The sequence below is a fragment of the Gobio gobio genome, assembly GCF_949357685.1.
Source record: "Gobio gobio genome assembly, chromosome: 1".
In the NCBI taxonomy this organism is placed as follows: Eukaryota; Metazoa; Chordata; class Actinopteri; order Cypriniformes; family Gobionidae; genus Gobio; species Gobio gobio.
In genome coordinates this window covers 48352261-48372769 of record NC_137097.1, presented here as the reverse complement: position 1 = coordinate 48372769, position 20509 = coordinate 48352261, and the positions used below count along the sequence as shown (strand labels likewise).

Below are 20509 nucleotides of genomic sequence, written 5' to 3'. Positions count from 1 at the left end.
GATGCCATTTTCTACCTTCCCGGATTTCTCTCCATGAAGTTAGTGGAGCATGTCTCAAACATTAATCGAAACTCCACATCGAAAGCTCTTGCATGCCATCTGAACTCGTGTTTTGGGTTGGTGCGCAGATCGACTCTTCGTCTTCTACTTTTTTTTTTATTACAATTATTTTATTGTTACAATTCTTAATAATAATATGGGGACATGAGTGTTCATTAACTATCCCCCAATCAACCCATATGGATGTAATACCTTTAAACCAGCTGTTAAGCACCCTAGCTTGCGTAAATGTGATAATAGGCTGGGGCGAAATCAAATAAACTGAAATAATCAAATGAAATTAGCACATTTAAATGTGTCACTGTGTATCACCTGATATGTTCAGTTAAAACTGATTAGTACTGCATGTTTGAACAATATTAATCATAATTAGGCATTTTACAATGAGAAATCGTTCTCTTTAGCTAGGCTTGATCTTAAGTGACACCATTCAGCTACTTGTCAGCACAACAATTATGACATTATTTGCAGCTGTTTGATGACCAAATTAATTGTTGTCTGTTGGGGCAGTGTGAACAGTTAGAAGAGTTGTTTTTCATAAAATTCTAAATCCAACGGCCATCCTGTTTGTTGGTGTTTGTCTGTGCAGTGTGAACTGGCCTTTGGAAACCTAAGTTCCTGCATATCTATGAATCTTTTTTTAATCATATGTATATGTTCACAGGACATGCAGGTTTCAGGAGTAGAAGACGACAGCAGGGCTCTGAACATCATCATACATAAGCCCACATCTAACCCTCACGCCAAGCCTGTGCCCATCCTGCAGGCTAATTTCATCTTTGCTGACCATATTCGCTGCATCATCGCCAAACAGCGTCTAGCCAAGGGCCGCATCCAGGCCAGACGCATGAAAATGCAGAGGATAGCAGGTCAGACTTGGCTGCTTACTAACTGTAAATCACCTTGAAGCCAAAGCCATAAACTATGTTTTTACAACAGCTCGTATCTTCTGTTTATAAATGATACTTTCTCAGACCTCCCAGCTGTTGTGCAACATTTGGGGGTTGGAGTGGGGTCATTTGAGTGGGACTTTAGTTATGCTTTAACTGGCCTGAATGACATTTCTAATGAATGGATGCCAGGTGCATTCCCCTTTATCTTAGATTTTTATCCTGTAATACTTGTTTTAATTTGTAGCTGGAGAAAAATGTTTCTTTTCAACTGTCAGGCCAGTGCAAGCCAGGGCTAACAACGGGCTGGGCAGGGCCAATAGCCTCGGCCCTCGAGCAGCTTGGCCAAAATCAAGCTGCGTTTCCACTGTTGAGCCAGTAGCACCATAGCACAACCCTAAAACACGCATCCCTGTAGCAAACATCACACAAACCCCACCATATCACCAGCAAGGGAAACTGAATGAAAACTTGCTAGATCGCCAAAAGAACATAACAGAAGCGGATGTTGGGTCTTTACATACAGACTTTAGACTCCAGCATCGATATCTGACCATTGATTAACGATTAAAACAAAGTTACAACAGTAAATTATTATATCAGTAGTGCACCCCGATCAAACTGATATTTAAAACTGGTTATTTCACATAAAAAGAGAATACATACTTATAAACATTTATTATGCTTATGAAAATAATACCAGGGAGGTTGAACGTTTGAAGAACTTTTGAAGAACTTAAGACAAATCATATATGATTATAACCGTGTATTTATTTGGTTTCATATTTCCTCTGAAATCTGGCATCAACAAATGCTCAGAGAAATGACATCCACATTTGTGTTAAATTACATATACTCCTGTTAACTCATATGACTCCGGCTCCTCTATTGCTAAATGTTTGTCACATTTCTTTAGAAAGAATGAGCATTTCTATTAGTTTTCTACAAAAATATTGTGATCTGATGGTGTTTAAGTGCTGTTTTCCGTCTCACTATACTGTTATCCTTTTAGCCAGAGCAATAGAGGAACCGGAGTCAAATGAGTTAACTGGAATATATGTAATTTAACACAAATGTGGATGCAGAAATCAACAAATGCACAGGGAAATGACAGAGGAGATATGAAACCAAATAAATACACGGTTATAATCATATATGATTTGTCTTTAGTTTTTCAAAAGTTCTTCAAATGTTCAATCGCCTTGGTATTATTTTCATAAGCATAATATATGTTTATTATGGCAATGTTTTGCATAAGTAGCCTTTAGCATCGCATATAAATGTATTACTGCCTCATACGGTGATCAGAATCCCCATCGGATCAGAATCGGAAGTTATTTCAGACACTTGCTGGTGAGTTTTGAGCTGAAACTTGTTTTAAATTTTGAGGTTAGCTGGAAGCCTATTATAATAACATGGGAATTGAGCAGCGGTCTTGACCCTCTCCTGATTTATTTATAACCACTCCTCAATAGCATAACCACTCCTCAAGCCCCAGTGGACCAGCTTTGAACCAAGGTAGTCAGTGGGCCAAAAACCCCTTCCCCTTTATCCCCAAGGATGCCCGGAGAAAGCCCGATCAAGCCCCGAAAGTGACAGTGTGACTGGCCCTGGCATGCACTAGCACGCTCTCTTTTGGCCCGATAGTGGAAACGCGTCTCATATTTCAATCACTTTTTCTTTATTTTACTCACATTCTCTTTCTCTTCCATAAACATTCATCCTCAAGCTCTATTGGACCTTCCTGTTCAGCCTTCCACAGAGGTGCTGGGCTTCAGCCAACCATCTGTTACATCATCTCTGCCTTTCCGCTTCTATGACCAGTCCAGACGTGGCCCAGCCTTCGCCTCTGTAGATAAAGTTCCAGGTAAATTTGTGAACGATTAAAGAGGAAGTCACAGAAGGTTAAGAGGCCAGCTGTTATCCAAAGTTGCATATTTTCTGTTGATTTAAAAAATAAAAAATAAACCTTTTAGTAAGCAAGATTGCATAAAATTGATTGAAAGCTAATAATGTTAAAGCCTTTACTATTTCAAATTAAAGCTGTACTTTTGAACTTTTATTAAGTAAAGAATCCTGAAAAGAATGTGTCAAAACTGTTTTCAACATTGCTAATAATTAGAAAAGTTTCTTGAGCACCAAATCAGCATATTAAAATGAATTCTGAAGGATCAGATTTTTTATTATTTTAAAATGTTTACAAATATGAAGTATAATTATAAAGAGTTATTTCTAACAGCTGTGCCCTGGTGTATATCATTGCTGAAGTGAATTAAAAAAAAAACTTTTATTTTATATCAGCATTTTTGAGCAAGCTGCTGCTTCACTTAAATGTATCAAAAAATGCTTTCAGACATTCTGTATTACTGTAATTTTTCTGGTTGACATGGTGGATGAGTTCTGTCTTAATGCGAAATGTATATTTTATAGAAATGAAATCACAACATCAGAGGTTCCTGCTTGTTATGTTTAAGCTATATTTAATGTTGTGAAACATTTCCCTCTTTTGCATTTTTGTTTCTAAAAGGTACATGTTCACTCTCTTTGTGGAGATTTGCACAGAAATTTGAATACTTTTCTGAAAAATTGCACATCTTAATTTTGTTTTCCCCAGAATTTCTCTAGTGCTTCTCCAAGTTACAGTTCTGTTTTATCTGAGGTTTCTTGGTAACGCTTCCTCTCTGCCAGCTGTGATTTTTGAGCTGTCAGTATACAGCCCTTATTTAGACTTTTGGTTCCAGACCAGTGGGATAATCACCAAGTGATGTGATGACTATATATATATATATATATATATATCACCAAATGCTGGTGAAAATCCACTCTGGCGGGTAATGCATATCAACACACAAGCCAATTTGGTGGGTTATGATCCATAAATTATGTTCTATTACTTGAGGAGCCTCAAACATTAGCAAAGCAACACATAAACTGAGACAAAATTGAGAAAAAAAAAATAAAATTCGAACACATTGTTTTCTATGACCATATGCACACTGGCGATGCTACAACTACAGTGGCAACGCACAACTAACTAGTTTTCCATTACAACAACATATATATATATATATATATATATATATATATATATATATATATATATATATATATATATATATATATATATATATATATATATATATATATATATATATATATATATATATATATATATATATATATATATATATATATATATATATATATATATATATATATATATATATATATATATATATATATATATATATATATATATATATATATATATATATATGTACATGCTGATTTCACCCTAGAGTATTCGGTATTGTGCATTTTTCAGTAACGGGTTTGTTTTTGTGGCTTGAATAAATATGCTTCATATAGAGAAACAATATTGATCGCAAATTTCTCTTTCCATTTGCGCCGTTTTTCAAATATCTTAATTCAACATTGATTCCACTTTGTTCATTCTTGAAGTGAACTTTTTCCAGTATGGTTTTACTATTTTGGACTGCTGCCTTGAACTTGAGAACGCAAGTACAGTATGACACGACCGGTTTGAGATAAGCCTGGCTGTAAGATGTCCGAGGCGCTACGCTTCCCGTCTGCTGTGCGACCGGTTAATGCTCTGCCAGAGCCCTAGGAGACAAAAAAGAGGCCACTTTTTCCAACCCATTCTCATAAATTCTGCATGTCAGTGTCCTAACGTCTTTAATGCTACGTTCAGGTAAACGCATAGCAATTTTATTTCCATTTTATTTCATTTAAAGCTGCAGTTGGTAACTTTTGTAAAAATTTATTTTTTACATATTTGTTAAACCTGTCATTATGTCCTGACAGTAGTATATGAGAAAAAATCAAGATCATCTGGCTCCTCCCAGTGGTCCTACTGCCATTTGCAGAAATACACCACTCCCGGTAAGAAACAACCAATCAGAGCCAGGAGGAGTGTCTTAGCAGTGTCAATCAAGCTCGTGTGCGTGCTGATCACACCCCTCTCATGCACAGCGCCTACAGGCGTTCAAATTACAAGATTATTGTGCCGCAGCTTTGCTTATGGCGGACAAACAATCCAAACTGCCAATTCCTCGAGTGGCACCTGCTCATAAAATAAAGACGGGTAAATGGAAAAAGTCAGATGACGATGATAAAAAAAGACAAAAAGAAAGATTTAGATTGAGCTCGAAATAAAACGAGGGTAAATATCGGAGCGGCTTTTCCGAGGTGGAGGGAGCTACGTGTCCTGAAAGGATTAAAAACTGATGCAGAGTTAGCCACATTTCTGCTTGACAAGTAGGTAGCCTATCCCAGCTTCCTCTTTTCCCCGCCCTTTGACTCCTCGAAGTCGCTTTGGGTGTGAATTCCTCGTCGGAGCCCATTGACTCAGTGTCAAAACTCTAGCCGCATAACATACAGATAAAATGTCACGCACTGTGCAAAGCAACTATTGAAACCTACTAATTCACTGGCTTGTCATGTTGCTGAAATAGTGTACTAGCAAACCTTATTTGGCATTACATATCGATAGAATAATTACTTGCATACTGTAACGTTAGTTACCGTTATATTATCTTACTAGCTATTTATTACTTATAGAAATAGTGCAACGTCATATAGTTACATTACATGTATTGCAAAATACGTAATGTTTTGAGGACCAAGTTTGTAGTCAAAGTATGGGCAGGCCATAGTCAATGTAAATCATATTGTTGATGTTTCGTCCGTACCAGTGAATGTGCCATAACTGTTTATCCGCCGTCATCGGTGGCCCTGCTACGTTCTACTAGCCTAGTTACTAGCCTGCGCGTTCACGGCAGGCTCCGTTGTGATGGGGGAGGAGCTGTGGAGGGAGGGCTGTAGCGCAGCAGAGAGCAAGGGGGAGTGACCTGTGAGTTGTGCTTGTTCAAATTTTCAGGCTAAAGCCGGGTGCACACTGTGCGATTTTGGCCATGATTTGGCCGTCTGAGACAAATTTTGAAATCCTAAAAGATTTCTCTGATCCTAGGCTAAAATCTGAAGTCTTTGATCCTTAGTTTGACATGTGCACCAACAACCGATTAATGACCGTTGTGATCAAATTTCACCTCGGACAAAATTCTGGCAGTGTCAGAAGATTTGAGGCGCAATCCTGCAGTGTGACTTCTCCTAGGACGACCGTCAAATCAAGAACCAATAGGAGCGCAGAACCTGATGATGCATTTCGTGCGACAACATCAAATCACAACAGGGAACATGTCGAAAAGAGTCAGGTGAATGAAAAATGCCACCGCTTGTTTTTGGTGTTTGCTGAACGCAACCATTCTGTATGTGAATGCGGCTCACCGTTACCGAACGTGTCACGGATTGGTGACGTAAAACTCAGTCCGGACGAGTCTCTTGCTTGCGTCCGTTTTTCGCGTCTGACTGTCGTACAGTCTGACATAATGACAACTGAGATCCTACAGTGTGACATGTATTACATCGGGGATCATGTTCGCACAGTCTGACAAGCAACATTCGCAGAGGATTTTGAAAAATCGCACAGTGTGCAGGACCCTTAAGTCAACGTTTTCTAAAAACTCCCTACTGCAGCTTTAAATGGTATCCACAAAAAGTGATTGACTGTCATGAAAGTTAAAAACAATACAATGATTCAGAATTGGATTTAATAATAAATATATTTAAATCTAAGTACTGACTTTGATAAACTGGTTTATTTTTGATATTTTTGTTTTAGTTAGTAGAAGTTCTGAATAGCTGGTAAACTTAAAAATAGGGATGCACTGAATCCAGATTTTTGGGTTTTCGGCCAAAATACCAAATCCACTGGTTAAGATTCTGCTGAATCCGAAACCGAATCCTACCCCCATCCTCAGTCCATTATCACAGTAAAAACATTAATGAAGCAAACAACGTCCACAGCAGTGTATTTTTCATTTTATTTTAACTGTAAAAAAAGAAAGAATAGGCAACATTATGCCAGGGTGACTGTCCTTCCTTTGCCGTACCTGAAGTTACTGCATTTCGGCTGCTGTCTGTAGATTCCTTCATGCACAACTCGTATTCTTTCGGATGTTTCGTACGCAAAGGTTTTAACAGTGGCTATTTTTTAGGGTCTTTGTCACCACGAGACAAATCGGCATTGCAAATTGAACATGTAGCTCGACTTGAATTGCTTTCTTTTGACTGAAAGTACTGCCAAACAACACTTTTTCTGCTCACAAGTTCCATTTTCACTTTCTCACAGCCTACTGCATTCGAACGGTCCACCTTGTAAACACCTTCCCGTAATCAACGGCCCCGTTATTACGTCGACCAGCGTAGTTACGCACGGTGCAAGCCTAGGTTTCGGTTCGGTGGAAAAAAATTCTAAGGTTCGGCAGAAACCGAACCCTGCCAAAAAGCCCAATATTCGGCCGAATCCAAATCCGATTTGGTGCATCCCTACTTAAAAAATGTGTAGCCTAATTGGCTGGTGAGTGAAAAAAAAAATTTATATCCTGCATAAATTGGTTGGACAATGAAATTGAAACACTGGCCAATATAGTGTTGAAGGTTTCACACCTATATATGTGCAGCCTGCTGGCCAGTCTTCACTGAATTTACATTCCATCTGTAAAAGCAGAGTGTGAAGTTTGGATTAGCAGAGCAATAGCATAGCTGTACATAAAATATTGCAATCCACACAACATAATGGGAGACATATCAGAGTTCAAAAGAGGACAAATTGTCCTCTCACTGGCTCATCTATAACCAGGACAGCAAGTCTTTGTGGTCTATAGAGAGCTAGGGTATTCAGAGTAATGCATACCACCATGTAAGGCGAACCACATCCAACAGGATTAGCAAGTTTGAAAAACCTGGCTGCTGTTCTGGATGAGGAATGGCTTAAAATCCCTCTGGCCACTGTGAAGGACTTTTATCTGATATTCCCAAGATGAACTAGCCTGGATGCCAGCCGAATTTAGCCCCGCCCACAATTTTTTTTTCGCTCGGGCAATTCGGTCTGGACTCGCTCCATAGAGGAGGAATTATGCCCGAACAGAAACTGTTCGGACCAATGAAATTGTCAGGGCGGGCTTTAGACGATGATGGACAGATGATAAACAGTAACGTAATCATCACGTCATCGAAGGCTCTTGGGTTGAATTTGCTCTTATCCTAAACGGAGAACTTGTTCGTATATGCATTCACCTTCACTATTTCTCTCAGAAACGATGATCGTGTTGGTAAGTACTCTGTGTATCCTTAAATTATTTTATTACTGGCAAAGATCGTTTACACTCATCTTTTTCTTGTAACGTTACTTAATCCAGCGTGCGTGCAGACAGGGTTTCCAAGTGTTTTTGCAATGTCGCGCACAATTGCTACTCAAAACTATAGCCCAAAACAATAACTTTCCGGGGTGTTCTCCGGAAAAAAATGGCGTTTGGTTGGCAAAATATGTTATTTTGGCAAGGTTGCCTGCTAAAATTCGCATTCCTGGGTTTATATAATCACATAATTGGGGTCGCTTCAACCCGCGGACATGGAGAAAAACACGGACTTGGTAACACAGTGCAGTTGAGTTCTGTTGACATTTGACAACTAACGTTACGCGTCGCTCCGTTGCTCTGATTGGTTGTGGGTCTATCCAATTGAGGTCTTTCCTGGCTCGGTTGAAACACGCCCCATAATCAAAGCTCAATGAAGCGGTACCAGACTCATATTCTGACTAGAATTGAGTATGGCCACGCCAGGCTAAAGATGAACCCTACACCATACTAATAAATTATTGTGGTCTAACACGTGTGCGTGCGTGCGTGCGTGTGCATGTGTGTGTATGTATATATATGTATATATATGTATATATATATATATATATATACATACATACATACATACATACATACATACATACATACATACATACATACATACATACATACATACATACATACATACATACATACATACATACATACATACATACATACATACATACATACATACATACATACATTAGGGGTGTAACGGTACACGTATTGGTATTGAACCGTTTCGGTCCAGGGCTTTCGGTACGGTGAGCGCGTGTACCGAACGGTTATGAATGCAATCTTTAACAGTTAACAGTCGGCTTGTTTAAAACGCGGAACACACTTCAATCCGAGTCCCCATATGAACATATTGAGTATTCAGTCCATTTTATCACGAAATTCAAACGATAAATGCCGTTTTAACGCTCTATAATGTGACATAACTGATAGACGCGTATCAGTTCAACTTCAAGAGGCAGCGCGCGGCGCGCTTGAGTGAACGCGATCATCTCTTCTAAAGAATAAACATAAATTAATATCTTAAGGTATGTTGAGGATACATTACAACTTACTGAAACGTATCATATGTTGTGTAATCGCTCCATCTGTGTTTCAACCGCGGAAAGACAATAAAACAGCTTGTAAACAATGTCGTGTAGAATTCGTTTACCTCAGAAGTCATTCAGTGTCCACAGCTGAGTTCACTAGAGAGATTAACTCTTTCACTGAATACATGCACTATATTAGCCTATATATTCATTATATTAGCCTATATCCATTATATAGCCTACTACTTAGCCTGTTCGTGATGTCTTGTTTAATGTATGTTTAAATAAACCTGTCATGAAAATTACAGCCACTAAATGATTATATTTCAACAACGAATTGGAGAAAAAATAATAATAATTCGATTTAGAAGTTAATGCAAAAACTGCCTTATGTGAAGCGAGTGTTGATTATTATATCTAAAAATAAATAGTGTCTGAATTTAGGCTAATAGTTTGGGCTCTGTTGTTAATCTTTAATAGCAATATGCAAGTAATAAGGGCTCCCTATATAGTTTACAGCATTATCTTTAAGAAACTTTTAGTTATAACTGAATTCATTTAAGGACAGACACAATTATTTTTCATTAAACCACTGTTGAATAAAAATTAATAAAAAGCAATTTTGTAAAACTGCTGTACCGAATCCGTACCGAACCGTGACTTCAAAACCGAGGTACGTACCGAACCGTCAGTTTTGTGTACCGTTACACCCCTAACATACATACATACATACACATATATATATATATATATATACACATACACATACACATACACATACACATACACATACACATACACATACACATACACATACACACACACACACACACAGGTGCTGGTCATTATAATTATTTTTAATCAAATTAAAAAGTTGATTTATTTCACTAATTCAATTCAAAATGTGAAACTTGTATATTATATTCATTCATTACACACAGACTGATATATTTCAAATGTTTATTTCTTTTAATTTGGATGATTATAACTGACAACTAAGGAAAATCCCAAATATTATATATACTGATCAGGCACAACATTATGACCTAATATTGTGTTGGTCCTCCTTTTGCTGCCAAAACAGCCCTGACCCGTCAATGGACTCCACTAGACCACTAGAGGTGTGCTGTGGTGTCTGGCACCAAGATGTTAGCTGCAAATCTTTTAAGTCCTGTAAGTTGCAAGGTGGATCGGACTTGTTTGTTCAGCATATCCCACAGATGCTCGATTGGGTTGAGATCTGGGGAGTTTGGGGAGTTTGGAGGCCAAGGCTTGTTTTTGTGCTCCTCGAACCATTTTTGCTTTGTGGCAGGGCACATTATCCAGGGAAAGGGTGTACATTGTCTGCAACAATGCTTAGGTTGGTGGTACGTGTCAAAAAAACATCAACATGGATGGCAGGACCCAAGGTTTCCCAGCAGAACATTGCCCAAAGCATCACACATCCTCCGCCGGCTTGCCTTCTTCCCATAGTGCATCTTGGTGCCATGTGTTCCCCAGGTATGAACCTGGCCATCCATGTGAAAGAAATGTGATTCATAAGACCAGGCCACCTTCTTCCATTGCTTCATGGTCCAGTTCTGACGCTCACCTGCCCACTTTTGGTGCTTTCGGCAGTGAACAGGGGTCAGCATGGGCACCCTGACTGGTCTGCAGCTATGCAGCCCCATACGCAACAAACTGCGATGCACTGTGTATTCTGACACCTTTCTTAACTTCTTGAGCAATTTGAGCTACAGTAGCTCGTCTGTTTGCTTTGACCACATTCGGCCAGCATTCGCTCCCCACGTGCATAAATGAGCCTTGGCCACCCATGACCAGTGTTGGGGGTAACGCATTACAAGTAACTTGAGTTACGTAATAATATTACTTTTTCAAGTAACTAGTAAAGTAACACATTACTTTTCAAATTTACTACAAAATATCTGAGTTACTTTTTCAAAAAAGTAACGCAAGTTACTTTTTCACATTTATTTGTTTATTTGACTGACTCTCCTGTCCCCATGTTGAGAAAAATCGAGAGTAAGTGCAGAGGTGTTGTGTGTAAATGTGTTATTGTAGTTCTAGACTAAATGTGAGCATTTATTCATCTCACTTGCACAATAAAGATTCAGTACTCCTCAAAATTAATAACATCAGTCAAATGCAAAATCAGAGTACTATGCAAACCTCAAATATATAAATTTTAAATAAAACAAATATTTTTATGCATTTAATCTACCTTTATTGACCAATGTCGTGCTGCTGATCTTTGATTCAGTTAAGCCATGAGCAAAAATTACTAGATTTTTTGTTTTTATTGGTAAAACGTTTTTCTCCTGCATCCTATTCTTCCATTATCCAGAATGGCAGCACAGCACGGCAGTATGGTTCATGCGTAAATTTGCATTTTTATCTCAGCCTGAGGCTTATTATTTCAATTTTGGTATGAAGAGGTCTTTACATTTGCACAAAAAAGGATTTTTTTTGCTATTAAAAAACTAAACAAAAAAGCAAGCCCAGCCCAGGTGAGAAAAAGTAACGCAAAAGTAACGCAGAAGTAACGTAACGCATTACTTTTCTTAAAAAGTAACTAAGTAACTCAATTAGTTACTTTTTAAGGGAGTAACGCAATATTGTAATGCATTACTTTTCAAAGTAACTTTCCCCAACACTGCCCATGACCCTGTCGCCGGTTCACCACTGTTCCTTCCTTCAACCACTTTTGATAGATACTGACCACTGCAGACCGGAAACACCCCACAAGAGCTGCAGTTTTGGAGATGCTCTGACCAGGTCGTCTAGCCATTACAATTTGGCCCTTGTCAAACTGGCTCAAATCCTTACACTTGCCCATTGCTTACGCTTTTCCTGCTTCTAACATATCAACTGAGTAAAAAATGTTTACTTGCTCCCTAATATATCCCATCTACTAACTGCCGTGATGAAGAGAGAATCAGTGTTATTTACTTCAAAATGTTATGCCGGATAGATAGAGAGATGGATGTACAGTGGGGCAAAAAAGTATTTAGTCAGCCACCAATTGTGCAAGTTCTCCCACTTAAAAAGATGAGAGAGGCCTGTCATTTTCATCATATAGGTACACTTCAACTATGAGAGACAGAATGAAAAAATGGAAAAAAATCCAGAAAATCACATTGTCTGATTTTTAAAGAATTTATTTGCAAATTATGGTGGAAAATAAGTATTTGGTCAATAACAAAAGTTAATCTCAATACTTTGTTATATACCCTTTGTTGGCAATGACAGAGGTCAAACGTTTTCTGTAAGTCTCCACAAGGTTTTTACACACTGTTGCTGGTAGTTTGGCCCATTCCTCCATGCAGATCTCTAGAGCAGTGATGTTTTGGGGCTGTCACTGGGCAACACAGATTTTCAACTCCCTCCAAAGATTTTCTATGGGGTTGAGATCTGGAGACTGGCTAGGCCCCCCCAGGACCTTGAAATGCTTCTTACGAAGCCACTCCTTTGTTGCCCGGGCGGTGTGTTTGGGATCATTATCATGCTGAAGGACCCAGCCACAATTCATCTTCAATGCCCTTGTTGATGGAAGAGGTTTTTACTCAAAATCTCCGGATACATGGCCCCATTCATTCTTTCCTTTACACGGATCAGTCGTTCTGGTCCCTTTGCAGAAAAATGGACCCAAAGCATGATGTTTCCACCCCCATGCTTCACAGTAGGTATGGTGTTTTTTGGATGCAACTCAGCATTCTTTCTCCTCCAAACACGACAAGTTGAGTTTTTACCAAAAAGTTATATTTTGGTTTCATCTGACCATATGACATTCTCCCAATCCTCTTCTGGATCATCCAAATGCTCTCTAGCAAACTTCAGATGGGCCCGGACATGTAATGGCTTAAGCAGGGGGACACGTCTGGCACTGCAGGATTTTAGTCCCTGGTGGCGTAGTGTGTTACTGATGGTAGCCTTTGTTACTTTGGTCCCAGCTCTCTGCAGGTCATTCACTAGGTCCCCCCGTGTGGTTCTGGGATTTTGGCTCCCCGTTCTTGTGATCATTTTGACCCCACGGGGTGAGATCTTACCCCAGATCAAGGGAGATTATCAGTGGTCTTGTATGTCTTCCATTTTCTAATACTTGCTCCCACAGTTGATTTCTTCACACCAAGCTGCTTACCTATTGCAGATTCAGTCTTCCCAGCCTGGTGCAGGTCTACGATTTTGTTTCTGGTGTCCTTTGACAGCTCTTTGGTCTTGGCCGTAGTGGAGTTTGGAGTCTGACTGTTTGAGGTTGTGGACTGGTGTCTTTTATACTGATAACGAGTTCAAACAGGTGACATTAATACAGGTAACGAGTGGAGGACAGAGGAGCCTCTTAAAGAAGAAGTTACAGGTCTGTGAGAGCCAGAAATCTTGATTTTTTTGTAGATGACCAAATACTTATTTTCCACCATAATTTGCAAATAAATTCTTTAACCCTTAATCGCCCCTCAAGTAGGGTTTACGTTTGAGTCCCTTGGGGTCAGATAGACCCCAAACTTTTACAGAGCGATAGCATAAGGAAATATAATTTTTTTACATGGAAAACTATATATCATTTTTTTTATTTACTTCTCAACTATACATTTATGCTGTGTTTTTGTGGGTATTTGGTAGTTTTTTACCTATTTACTGCACAAATACTTAACTATGTCATAAATTGGCTCATTAAAAATTATTTTTTAATGAAAAAATCACTTGAATGATGATCTTAAATAAATATAAATAGTTTTTGGACATTGCTCTATGTGTTAGGGATAGAATACCGCCATCTGTAGGTTTGTGGAAAAACTTTAGGAATTATAGTTAAAGAGAAAGAGAGTGCAATGACCACATTATCCAATAGAGGATATTTGCCCTTTTCCCTCTCTTTCTCATGATTGTTCCATGTTGCATTTGTGCTCTAGTATTTGTCCTTCATTTATGTATGGAATTTTTTCAGATTTATGCCAGTTTTGTTGATTTTATTTGCCAGTTTCTATAAAAATGCTCTCTGTTGCAGTCACACACATGTGTGTGTGTGTGTTTGTGTGTGTGTGTGTGTGTGTGTGTGTGTGTGCGTGTGTGTATGAGACCGAAAGTTCGTTCTACTTTGTGTTTATGCTCTAGGACCAGACCTTGATATAAATGTGGAAATTTTCAGATTTATACTGGATTTAGTAAAAAAAAATTGACAAAAAATGTGAAAAAAATGTATTTTTTACACTTTCCCATTCATTTTCAATGTGGGGTCAATCTGACCCAGAGGGACTTAAACGGTAAATTTTTTTTTACACACCTTTAGAACAAAAACAAATCAAGCCCAGATTTTTGTGCATGTTTAGATAGATTATTTAGGAAAAGTCACAGAGTCTCATGGCCCTGAGATGAAGGGAACACTTTTAAAAAATGGAGGAAAAGTCCAGTGGGGTCAGCTGGACCCCAAGGGACGATTAAGGGTTAAAAATCAGACAATGTGATTTTCTGGATTTTTTTTTCTCATTCTGTCTCTCATAGTTGAAGTGTACCTATGATTAAATTACAGGCTTCTCTCATCTTTTTAAGTGGGATAACTTGCACAGTTGGTGGCTGACTAAATACTTTTTTGCCCCACTGTATGTTTCCCCTCCTACAAAGAGAAAATCTCAATATTTACAAAATGTGTTAATGCTTTCAGATTTGGGTAGGATTGTAATGTTTAATTTCGCAAAAGTGAGTTCTCTGTTTAGGGAAACTGATGACTAATAGCTGTCTCTCAGTCTCTTTTGATGACGTGTTGTTGGTTCATGTAAAATATATTGTGGTTCCCAGAACTCTTGGTGCGATGCCAAGTTTTTAACAAAGCCAGACCTGTTCATTGTCTGCCACTGGATCACTTTACAATCAAGGTTGATCTCTTTTGTATGTAAAATTTAGGAATCTGATTAGTGTTTCAGTAATCAGCAAGTAAAGGTGTGTTTATTTGTGTATATACAACCTCTTTATTTTCATCTTTTTTTTGTTTGTTTTTGAAAACATCATTTTTTTTTATGAGAGGGGGAATCGCTTATCTGGCTATCACCAGAACAAGGTCAATCTTTTAAAGATTGAACATATTTCTGGGGAGTCTGATCTGTGATCAACAGTTATAGCTCAAATGACTTTGTACGAAATTGGATAGTCCTTCAACCAATCAGACCACAAGAGACGGGATCGACGGGCATAGTTCAAACGACTGTACGAAATTGGATAGTCCTTCAACCAATCAGACCACAAGAGGCGGGATCAACGGGCATAGTTCAAATGACCCTTAGTTACTGTTACTAACTCGGACAAACAAACGGAGTTGCTAACTGTCTTACAATGACAGCTGTCAGTGTGAAAACCTTATCCCAAGATGTTTTTGGACACAGAATGTAGCGGACCCCATCTGAATAATGGCTAAACTTTACTGATGGTTTATGAAGTTTATTACATCGTTTTTTCACTCCAAAAAAAATCACTGTGAGAGTTTTAACAAACAAAGCAGAAGTGCGCATTAACGTCTCATTCACAAACTCTTATCATTAACATACACAGCAAATTACACAAAAACACTGTACAGTAAACAAACATATACAGACCTTGTGCCTTTTCGGGGGTGCTAATAAACTGTAAACGTTGTATCTGCAAAACAACACAGCTAACGTTAGCTCTCCCTTTCACGACCCGTAGACTATAACACCCATCAAAATAGGAGTCCTCCTTAGTAAGACATATAATGTAGACCTTAAACATATCTAAACTCACAGAAATATAAGAAATGTATACAAAAGCAAATTTGACGATAAATCACAATAAAGTCTGTGACACAGAAGGACCACCTCTCCCGCAATGCAAGCGGGAGAAAACGCATGTTATGGTCCGCACAATCACAGATGACAACATCCAGGATCAACACTGTTCATGTACCGCAGGGTAAGATTAAATTAATTTACATTTAACCAGTTTAATATGGAGAGGTACTGAAATGTAGACCTTCGTTTATGTGTTTTTGACCTACACTGTTAACGTTTCACGAGAATAGCGAGAAATAACGAGAAGAGTCACTAACTTTAATCGTAACTTAAAGCTACACTGTGTAACTTTTTTAGTTTATTCTTAGCTAAAAACACTTAGTTCTTTCAAAAATATATGTGCTCATTAATGTATATTTACTTCTTTCAAGTAATAAAGTATTCTCGTAAGTTTATAATATGCCATTGAAAATACATACGGGTGAGGGGTTCGAATGCCGGTCGCCATGTTGCTCCTCCATCTTGAAAGTACATTAGCCAAAGAGGGACATACCCGTAAATTCAAGCTTCGCCTTTCGCGTTTTAACACTCGATGGCACCGTGTCGAATGTGGACGAGGTCGAACTGGAAACCATGTTAATCTTGGACTCAATCGGCCACCGTAGGAGTTAAAACGAAATCGGAATTGAGAGGAACAGAAACTAATATTCACTGGATGGTCATATACCTTTTCACCGCTAGATGGGGGAAAATATCACACAGTGTAGCTTTAATGAGAATATGAAAAACAGAAAATCCTCTCAGGATACCTGGAATCAGTGTTACAGTACCCCAGGCACATCGTTTTACCATTTTTGTAGCATAAACACCATCAAACCGATGAGAGCTTCAGAATTTCCAATGTTTCTCTATGGCGCTGAAATCTAAAGATGTCCGAGTTCTGGTCCCAGCGCAACTGATACTCAACTGCCATTGGCTCATCTGCGTTCGAGGGGCGGGGCTTACCGATAGGTCAATTGGATAGTCCTTCAACCAATCAGACCAACGACCCATCCCTTCTCTATCCGTCATTGTGTTAAACCTGCCAGTAGCGCTCCAGGTGGATAAGCCGGTTTGTGATTGGTCCCCGCAAATTTGTAACAGAAGCAGGATAGAAATATTGTACAGGTTTCCAGACTGAGCTGCTGGGCGAAATCAAATCGCCAGCAGATCGGGCTGGATTTATTATGAATTTAATTAAGCTGTTCTATTAATTAAGCCACAGTTCCTGCTTGTTTTTGTTAGTAAAAACCAGTTTAATAATGAAATTAGGGCAGGGCATTCACTGATTTGTTTGTCAGTGCCTAAGAGATCTATGTGTGACCATGTTTTTTTGTTTTTTTTCCCAGGTTTTGCAGTTGCTCATGTCGCCCAGCACAACCCCACATCAACTTCCCCCACCTCACCACCTGGCCCCACCGGCCCCTGTGACTCGGTCGCAACCAGCAGCGCATCCACACACACCGCAACACAGAGTCAAACAGGTAACACACACACAATTCCATGCCACTCCCTTCTGTACTTTTGCTCAACCTCCCCATTTTACTATCAACTGCTTTCACTGAAAAACCAAAACAATTCTGACACATGCTATGACACACGTACACCCTCCTCTGAATCTAAGCACATGTATATCAGGTTTGCAAAGAAGCAGATTGCACAATCTTTTTTTTTTTTTCCCAGACGTAAATGATATCCAGGGTTCAAAATGATTTTTTGCCAAAATGTTTATTTCTTTTATTTTCCTTTGTGTATTTGCAGCAAACAATGCAGGTGATTGTGTCTCGCATCATCATGTCTTTCAGTCAGTCAGTCAGTCGGCACATAAAAACAGCGTAACACTAGGTATGCATTTCTTAAGTTCTTAAGTTTGAACAATAATTGCATTGCGATTTATATTCATGCATTCAAGGTAGACATTTTATAAGTTTCTGCATTCCCTGAGAATTGAACCCATGACATTGCTATGCTTTACTGCTTGAGCTACAGGAATTTATATTCTTGCATTGCAATTTATTATTATTTTGCAATCCCTAAAAAAATACACAACACTATTTGATTTAATGCGGCATGACACTGAAGTTGCAATAGTCTTTCCTTCCATACTGTGACATATATCAGAATATATATATAAGTGAAACAGCCACTTTGTCCAAGTTTACAATGTCAGTTTTATAGCCCTGTAGATGAAGATTTTGAACTATTATTGCTGTAGGTCGCTGTATGTTTAAAGGCCCATTCATCCCAAGTACAATAACTATAGTGATAACTATAAATATAACGTTTTAATAATCGTTCTTGAAAATAGGGAAGTCCACACCAGATCTATAATGATAATGACAGAGAGATTATATTATTGGAATCACATGCAGAGCGTTTTTTCTCTCCGCTGATGAATGATAAAGACACTGCATTGTGCGCTTAAAAGAGTCTGTTATCGTGCGTTGGTTTGGGGACTAATATAGTTTCTATACTCTTCTATACACTCAAAGCTCATATACTATTATTCTTTGCTAATTCAAGTGCACGATTGAATGTGTATATACATGCAATTACATGCACTTCATCCTTTTGAGCACTTGTCAGCCAGACAGACAGTTTTTTTTTTCCTCACATTTAGAAAGAAATTCTATGGTAAGCAATGGTCAAGTAGATCTTTAAGTGGAAGACTATTTTATGTCTACCAGTTAAATGATCCCTCAAAGGGCCTCTCACGAGTTGATGTGTTTGCTGGGTAGAACAAGTGTCCCTGAGGGACTTTGAACACCTCTAAGGTTCTGTGTAGCAAATGGCTGCTTCATCTCACTTTCTTCCTCCCACTCTGCGCTTCTAAGCTGATCACTGGTGGTCGGGTGTGGTTTTGGAAAAACCTAAAAGCTCAAAAAGACTTCACACCACAAGAGCCCAGGAACCAATCTGGTGGCTGATTCTCTGAACAGAGGAGTGGAGAATTGTGGCCTCTGTGAAGTCTCCTACAGATTTCTGTCTTGTGGCTGGGGCGTTTAACTAATACGGTCATGGGCTTTTTTTTTCGTTGTTTCTTTCACTATGTATCTCTGTTCCTTTTATTCTCCGAATCCCTATGATGATCTATTTTGAAATACAGTGACTTTTGGGGTTTGTTAAACCACCCGTATCATTTAATAATCTCTCTTAAAAATGTGACTGAAGTCACATGAATAAGTTGTTTGAATAAGGGCCACTGTCACAAACAGCAGTGTGAGCTGACCACATTCGCTGTTAGTTAATGCCTCGTGGGGCGGTACATCTTTGAAGATAAGTTCTTAGAAACTGCAGTGGCGGAAGCAGATGACGTTTTGTTTTGAAGGTGTGGATTTGTGGTGAGACTGACATCCATTTCTCCCTCTGTCTCTGTCATAACAGATGTCTCTGTCATGTACCGTATAGTGTAAGTGTGGTTGCACGTATGCAACCTGCATAGAGTTAAAGTCAACAGGAAATCCAAATTGACCTTAGAACATGTTCCTGGTCTTCCTGGTTTCTTTGTAGTAATAACAATGTTCTGCCTCATGTGCATTGGCATATTATAGCAAAATGGATTGTGAATGGTGACTCTACTAAATTTAACTTTTGCCCCCTTTTCTCTTTTATTAGACAGCTAGATAGTGAAGTCACAAGAAATAATTGGGAGAGAGAGGAGGAAGACTCGAACCCAGTTAATTTGCATGAGCACCAAAACTAAACATGTTTTGAGCTAGAGTGCTAATCAATGAGCTATAGTTTTAAAATCAAGCTGTCACCATAATCTTACTTTGCTTCCCTATGTAGGTATTAAATAGGGGGCTTTGCATGTTATGCTAATTGGTAATATCCTTTGGCTGTAGGTTTTGCTCCATGCACCCTTTAGATTAGATGTTAAAGTAATATGTCTTTAGGATGCGTTCTGATCTGTCCCTCTGTTCTCTAGTCAGGTCTGGCAGGGAAGGCCGGAGGTGCGTGTTTTCTCTGTCAGAGGATGACAGGCACGGTGGAGAATGGGTTTAGAGCTCCATGCAGACGTAACAGGCATGTCCGTGTGATGCTTTTACGTAGATTGACTATGCAGAGTGGCTCCCTCAGTTTCCTGTGACTGGGATTGTGCTACTAAAAACTAAAGCTGTGTGTGTGTGTGTGTGTGTGTGTGTGTGTGTGTGTGTGTGTGTGTGTGTGTGTGTGTGTGTGTGTGTGTGTGTGTGTGTGTGTGTGTGTGTGTGTGTGTGTGTGTGTGTGTGTGTGTGTGTGTGTGTGTGTGTGTGTGTGTGTGTGTGTGTGTGTGTGTGTGTGTGTGTGTGTGTGTGTGTGTGTGTGTGTGTGTGTGTGTGTGTGTGCGCGGGTGTTTGTGCGTGCGTGCGTGCGTGTGTGTTTGTGCGCGTGCGTGCGTGTGTGCGTGCGTGCGTGTGTGCGTGCGTGCGTGTGTGCGTGCGTGCGTGCGCGCGTGTTTGGTGTGTGCGCGTGCGTGCGTGCGTGCGTGTGTGCGT

General features: G+C 39.1%; 1 protein-coding gene across 4 annotated transcripts in view; it reads left to right on the top strand.

The window, feature by feature from the left end:
* The window catches only part of clec16a (C-type lectin domain containing 16A), an 87510-nt gene that overhangs the window by 62480 nt on the left and 4521 nt on the right, over positions 1 to 20509 (top strand). For 3 of the 4 annotated variants that reach the window (XM_079821831.1, XM_079821830.1, XM_079821832.1), the window contains exons 20-22: positions 725 to 929; positions 2680 to 2817; positions 17381 to 17515. In XM_079821831.1, coding sequence (XP_079677957.1) covers positions 725 to 929; positions 2680 to 2817; positions 17381 to 17515 — 478 coding nt within the window. Of the gene's footprint in view, positions 1 to 724; positions 930 to 2679; positions 2818 to 17380; positions 17516 to 17792; positions 17877 to 20509 lie in introns of all 4 variants that reach the window. The other variant, XM_079821829.1, reaches the window with a different exon arrangement.